Below are 7,812 nucleotides of genomic sequence, written 5' to 3' on the forward strand. Positions count from 1 at the left end.
AAAAAAAAAAAAAAAAAAAAAAAAAAGGATGGCAGCCATTATGAAGACAAACAACAACAAGTCCTGGCTGGGGCAGGGAGGAGGTCCACTCATACACTGCTGGTGGGACTGCAAATTGGTGCAGCCAATTTGGAAAGAGTATGGAGATTCCTTGGAAAGCTGGGAATGGAACCACCATTTGACCCAGCTATTCCTCTTCTTGGACTATACCCAAAGGACCTAAAAACAGCATACTACAGGGACATAGCCACATAAATGTTTATAGCAGCACAATTCACAATAGCTAAACTGTGGAGCCAACCTAGATGTCCTTCAGTAGATGAATGGATACAAAAAAAAATGTGGCATTTATACACAATGGAATACTACTCAGCAATAAAAAAGAATAAGATCATGGCATTTGCAGGGAAATGGATAGCGTTAGAGAAGATTATGCTAAGTGAAGTTAGCCAATCCCCAAAAAACAAATGCCGAATGTCTTCTCTGATATAAGGGGGGTGACTCAAAATACAGGTATGAAGATGTGAATTTGGTGTCAACATACCATATATACAAACAGAGATATGATAAATTGTGGTATAAAGGTGTATTAAGAATTGTAATGCAAAAAAAATAAAAAATAAGAGAGCTCATATATAATGGCATAATTTGGCATGAACATACAGAGTTATGAAAAATTATGCTGTGAATGGATAATTATGATTGTAATGCATTCCACTATTGTCATGTATATAAGAAATAAAAATAAATAAAAATTTTAAAAAATACTTAGATAATAATCTATATTTCTCTATCCATTTCCTTTAGTGAAGTTCTATTATTCATTAGCTATAAATCTGCTTGTTGTTTATGCTAGATTTCATTCTTCCTCATGGATTTTTACTACTTTTTGAGTATGTGGAATATTAACTATTTATTAAAAAAAACATGTTTTATAACAAAATATATCCATTCATTTTTTTACTATAACAAATATTATAAGCAGTCTATAAAATTAAGTCAGAAATGTTTCAGTTGGTCCACTGATTTTTGCTATCTTTATTATTTCCACAAGTCAAATTTATTCTTTGGATAACGCTTGTATTCTCACTTCTCTCCAAACAAATATTTTATAGATATTCCTGCATTCACTTATATGATTCCAAGTATGTTTTTCTATTTTCTCCATTTGAAGCACCCCATGATTCCTATCTCTTCTAATGAAAGCTTTTCATGATGTATCTTCTGTATTTATTTCTGTCTTCTGAACAGGAATCAGATAAAATAGGACTAAATATGTATTAAAGAATTATTTTTTCTTTTAAATTTCTTAAGTTACCATTATTTTTTTGACATCACACTTGTATGCGTATGGAATACAGGAGTACACTGTGATGTTTTGGTATATGCATATAAATAGATACAGGAAACAAATGAAAAACCACCCTAAAAAAAGAATTGGGAAAATACTGTTTCTTACATGTGAAACAATATAATAACATTTTGAGGTAGACTGAGCCAGGTACAATGGCACATTATCTATAATTCCTGAGACTCAGAAGGACTGCGAATTCAAGGTCAGCCTGTCAATTTATAAAGACCTTGTCTCAAAATAAATAATAAAAAGGGCTGAGTATGTGATTCAGTGGTAGGTGCCCCTGGTTTAATTCCTACTAACACCAAAAAAAAAAAAAAAACCCAGAAGAAGAAGGAATTATCTTATTCCCTGGGTACATAGGACAAAATGCAGTTTTGGTATTTAGGAGTTTGTTGTGTTTTTCTGTTTTGTTTTCGTTGTTATTCTGCAGCAATGTAAACTGAAACCAGGGCTCCACACACGCAAGACAAGCACTCCCCATCTAGTTTTTAGTATTTAAAAATAATAGTAATAATAAAGTCCAGGGCCTTTGGCCAAAGTAGAAAAGGTCACAAGGGATTACGACTTTCCAGAATGCTATGTTACACTGAAGGATAAAGCAACACTCATGAAAGTATAACACCAGTGAGAATCCTGGGAGTGGACCATAACACATGATATTGTCCATTCTACTGAGTCAAACCCAACAAGGACTATTCTAACCTAATTCTCTATCTCTTTGCTCCAATTTCTTCTGGCTATAGACCATGGCTCTCAAATAAAATAAGGACAAAAAGCATAAGTACTAGGCTATCATAATTAAGTTTTTATTTTCACTTAATAAAGAGTAACAAAACACATTTGAAGAACAAATGTGTTTGCTTTTAATTAAGAAAATAAAAACCTCTCCCTCAAACACACACAGCCCAGAAATGGATTGCTTGTGACATTTCAAGGAAGCAATAGGCCAATTATAATGGTAAAATACCAAATGAGTAAAAAATGGAGTCAAGAAATCAAACTAAAATTTAAAACACAAATGCAGATCTAATAAGTAAATTAGAAATGTCAAGCAACTATCAGGTCACTAACGTGGAGGGAAGTTTAAAAAATAAATCTCAATAAATTAGAAATGACATTGAAGCACCAAGAGAACAGACACAGATGTTGTGGGTAAACAGACAAGTCAATGTCTGAATAATAATTGTAGTCATTGAAGAAAATAATGAAATAGGAAATGTATAAGCATATGTTATATAAAAAAAATTTTGAATGAAGGAAGAAGGAATCTCAGATAGAAAGGAAGCATCATAGGCACTAAGACAGACTGATAAAGAATATCATCAGGGCTGGGATGTAGCTCAGAGGCAAAGCGTTTGCCTTACATTTGCAAAGCCCTGGGTTCAACCCACAATTCAAAAAAAAAAAAAAGACAAAAATATCATCAATATCTGGAATACTCTTGATTAAGTCCATTATTTTAAGTATCATGAAATAATTCTTCAAGCAACAAGTTAGAAAAAATCAGTTATTCACAAGAAGGATGAATATAAAAAACTATGAAACCAGAGTGTTAATCTTCCCTTGAGTAGGAAAACCATTTTTAATCAAAGGATTACTGTAAAAATAAATCGCAAGGACATCCAAAAGACTTCTGTCCATTTATGCATTTGTAAAAAATTATTTCCTAACAAGAAATGTCAAAGATACAAGACACTGCTTGGCACAGTGGTGTACACTTGTTATCCCGGTGACTAGTAACTTGGGAGGCTGAGATAGGAGAATCCCAAGTTTGAGGACAAATTTAGCAACTTAGCAAGATCCTCAGCAACTCTGTGAGACCCTGTTTCAAAAAATAAAAAGGGCTGGGGATGTAGCTCAGTGGTACAGTGTCCCTGGATTCCAATCTCAGTACTGAAAAAAAAAAAAAAAGCAGGATCTACATCCTTAATCAAATTTAACTGACTTGAAATAAACTCTGATTTAACACCAAAATATGATTCTAAAAGCAAATGACAGAATTTCATTTTTTCTTTTTTCTGTCCCCTCCCTCCCTCCCTCCTTCCTTCCTTTTCTTTTTGTTTTTCAAGATAGGGTCTTGCTGATGTTGCTTAGACTAACCAGAAACTTCTGGGCTCAAGAGATCCTACTTGATCCTCATTTCCAAAGTAGCTAAGAGTATAGGCAGGCACCACTGCATCCAGCCCAAATGACAAAGTCTCATGTTCTATTTTCCTGATATTTTTTGCTACAAATCATTTAAAACCTGCCTAAAATGCAAATCTCTTTTTGCATTTTAAAACATCCTTAAATAACAATGATGATAAATCATAAAGTAAAGCTGCTATAATACATGATAGTTCATAAACTGTAATGGTTGAAAATTGCTCCAGTATAATTAGTTTCTCCACTAAATACTTACTGTCTACATAATTCTAAGAGTAAAATGGATGACATAATATTATTATATACAGCCATTCTGATGTTTGAGTATATAGACTATATACACACATTCTCAATCATGAAAGAAACCAAGGAATGCAGAATCCAAAGCCCTTCTTAAACAACTAAACTTAACAATGAAGAACTGGTAATAGGCATCAAATTCAAGCAGATACAGGGCTAAGGCTAAAAAAAATGGGTGGGAAGGTAGACACCCTTTCCCTTCATTCCTCCCTCCCATGGTCACTTTCCTTTACTGATCTCCCTTGATTTTCCCCCACCCCAATTTTCTTTTCCTTTTTCCTCCCTAAATTTCACATGTGAGAGAAAACATATGATCTTTGACCTTCTGAGTTTGGCTTTCAATATCTTGATAATTATAATTAATTTCTCTTTTTTTTTTCCTTGCAATAGTGCAGATTGAAACCCAGGTGTACTCAACCACTGAGCTATATTCCTTGGCCCTTTTTATTTTTTATTTTGAGACAGTCTTGCTAAGTTGCCAAGGTTGATCTCAAACTTGCAGTCCTCCAGCCACAGCCTCCTGAGTCACTGGAGTTATAAACATGCACTACTATGCCTGGTTAAATTTGTTTTTTGACCTTAGATCTTTGAAGAACTCTTAAATAGAAGAGTTAAAAGAGTTAATAAACTCTTAATAAAAGAAGAGCATATAAGAATCCACAGTTCTGCCCATGTGTTGTTAAAGGCTTGATTGTCAGTCTATGGCACTATTAGGACTGACTTGATTATCAGTCTGTGGAACCTTTAACAGGTAGGGCCTAGTGGGAATAAGTTAGGTCACTGGGGATGTGACCCCAGTGAAGGGGATGTTAGGAACCGCCCCTTTCTCTCTCTTTACTTTCCAATCTCCATGTGGTTACTGGCTTCCTTACTCCACACACTTGCCACAGGCCTAACAGCAACAGTACCAATCAACCATAGCCTGAAACCTCTAAAACTATGAGCCAAAGTAAAACTTTCCTCTTCGTAAGTTGATTACCTCACAAATTTTACACAGTTGATCATCTTATGTATTTTGTTTCAGTGATACAAAGTTGACTAATGCACTGCAATCTTTTCCCAGAGTTTCTCCAGCTGGAAAAGTCAGTCAAGAAGAATATCTTTCAGACTATCAAAGAAAACTCAATACAGAAATGTAGCCAGAGCTACAAGTACAGAAAACAGAGGTTTTCCAGATTTGAGTTTTCTCCCTATCAGCTCTGTAACACCTAAATGAATAACTCATCTAACCATTAATAGGTATGTGGTATGTGCAACAGAAGCCCCAAAACTCTCATACCTTCACAACAGGATGTCCCCCAGTAGATGCTTTTACTGCCCCTCGGCTACCTTCTGTTTCATAATGGGCTCGATGATGAGTTTTAGGTTGCACTTCTATTTTCAGTTCACACTGTCCAAAGTGGGATGGTAAAGGCCAGTCTAGTGGAGGTAATGAAGATGTGCTATAAACAAAACACACAAAGATGCATTTCAGCATGCTTACTGCCAAGCAGTGATTCAAATCACTTCTTTGCCAGCACTAACATGTCCTCCTATGATCTTTGAAACAAAGGACTCCAAAATAAACTTTACATAGTTAAGTTATAACAATGGTTATGGTAGATACTGATTAAATAATTCTTTAATTTTTTAATTCTACAGGCTAAAATCTATCTAACTTTTTGTTTTGCTGGATTTTTAAATTTTTTTAAAATTTGTAGTTGTGGACACAATATCTTTATTTTATTTATTTATTTTTTATGCGGTGCTGAGGATTGAACCCAGGGCCCCATATGTGCTAGGCAAGTGATCCAATTAGCCACAACCCCAGCTCCCTGGATTTTTTTTTGAAAAGGACAAACTCTAAACCTACAACTGTTTCTCAACCATGTATACAATCAAAAAACCAGTAATTTGATTTCTTAAAACAAAGATGTGCATCTTTGTATGTTTACCAGTGTCTCTTCAAGAACAGAAATCTCTATTTTGTCTCAGAATACATACGTTTTTCCCTCTCAGGTATAAATCAGTGGAAGTCCTTCTATTACGTATGTTAATTACCCCACTTCCTATTACTCTTTTGCTGATCTCTTTGAAAAATTGCTTATATTCAGCAACAGATTGCAATTTAAGGTATAATTTTAATTTTGGTATATAGGTAGCTAAAAACAAAATGAGGCATCAGTAACATCTTAAAAGGTCAATTGTTTTTTACTTGATCAATAAGACAATTAAAACAACTTAGATGCTTTAAGTTTCATTTAGATATATTAACATTGAAAATATAGAATTAGAAAATAACATATGTCTACAAGTCAAATGTTAATGGATCCAAAGCTACAATACTATGTATTAAAAAGTAATATTGGGGGGCTGGGGTTGTGGCTCAGAGGTAGAGTACTCAGGGGTACAGTGCTCGCCTAGCACGTGCAAAGCCCTGGGTTCAATTCTCAGCACCACATAAAAATATAAAAAATAATAAAATAAAAAATAATAATTAAAGATATTGTGTCCATCTTAAAAAAAACTTTTTTAAAAAAAGTAACATCATCTTAATGGTTGATGAAATGGGACTTTTTTAAAAAAAAAAATATTTTATTTTTGTTGTTGTAGTTGGACACAATACCTATTTTTTTAATCGATTTATTTTTATGTGGTGCTGAGGATCAAACCCAGGGACTCACATATGCTAGGTGAGCACTCTACCACTGAGCCACACCCCAGCCCCTGAAATGGAACTTTTAAGGTAACTCTTAACATCTAAAATATCTCAATTATTTCATTGTTTCTCCTTCACTGTTCTCAGCCTACCTTTCCACTGTGAAGGTATTCATATTTATTAGTCTGAAAAAACAACTCAATTTTATCAACTCTAATTTCTATACTTGCTCTGCAGGCTTGAGAAAACCCACACAGAAAGATTAAGATAAATTTCAGAAGCAGACCAATAGGTTCAAAGATAGCATCAATACCACAATTCCAAATTATATTTTTCTAAAGAATTAAACGGATACAGCTTTATGTATTTAATATGTTATATTTTATAATCAATTATAGATGATCAGATTAATTCTTGATATAGTATTGTGACAACTGACAAGCTGTTTGGAAAGTATTTGTTATACTATTCTCCACTCCTTACAACAAAATATATTTCAGCTGGATCCAAGATTCAAACATATCTGATATAAATATCATGTATGTTTTATATATTTATATATATATATACATATACATACTATTAGAAACACATGAAAGCTAGGTTTTTAATTTTAATTATTTTAGAGTAGGATAAGACTTTCAAATGTAACACAAAGTCAAAAAGAAAAAGATAAATATGAATACAAAAATTTTTAAATTTCTCGAAAAAACAATAAAATCATAAATTTATAAAGCTGAGAGTCAAAAGGTAAATTTTTATTAAGGCCAGGTATAGTGGACTTGGGAAGCTACTTGGGAGGTTGAGGCAAGAGGATGATGGCATATTCAAGGTTAGCCTGGGCAACACCATGTAGTAAGATCCTAGTCAGTCAGTCAACAAATAACATTATGGGGGAAAAATGCTTGCCACAAATTTGACAAGGGACTTTAAGCTCTTAAAAATATAGTTAAGGGGCTGAGATTGTGGCTCAGCGGTAGAGCGCTTGCCTAGCACTGGCGGGACCCAGGTTCAATCCTCAGCACTACATAAAAATAAAGGCATTGTGTTGTGTCCATCTATACCTAATAAATAAATATTAAAAAAATATATAGAGAGAGTTAAGTTTATTCCCAATTAGGTTTTATTTTTTTCAGATAAAGTATAACTTTAATGCTGAATATTATAGGACAAATATACCTCATATCTTATCTTTGCTCCCATGTTAGAATTCTATGATTACAGGATTTTAGTAATTATATGAATGCTCTTAGAATTCTCTTATGTTACTGCTATATATAATTTTTTGGCAATTCTTTTTTTAATTAGTTAGTTTTATTTTTAATATAATTCACACCATAACCCATCTTTTTTTTTTTTTTTTTTTTTTTTT

At 33.3% G+C, this 7,812-nt stretch overlaps 1 protein-coding gene across 1 annotated transcript in view; it reads right to left on the reverse strand.

Annotated features, from left to right (window-relative positions):
• The window catches only part of Nfatc3 (nuclear factor of activated T cells 3), a 101,529-nt gene that overhangs the window by 35,995 nt on the left and 57,722 nt on the right, over positions 1–7,812 (reverse strand). The window contains exon 4 of the mRNA XM_015496316.2: positions 5,082–5,244. Within this exon, the coding sequence (XP_015351802.2) occupies positions 5,082–5,244 (163 nt within the window). The remainder of the gene's footprint in view (positions 1–5,081; positions 5,245–7,812) is intronic.

The sequence above is a fragment of the Marmota marmota genome, unplaced genomic scaffold, assembly GCF_001458135.2.
Source record: "Marmota marmota marmota unplaced genomic scaffold, marMar, whole genome shotgun sequence".
Lineage (NCBI taxonomy): Eukaryota > Metazoa > Chordata > Mammalia > Rodentia > Sciuridae > Marmota > Marmota marmota.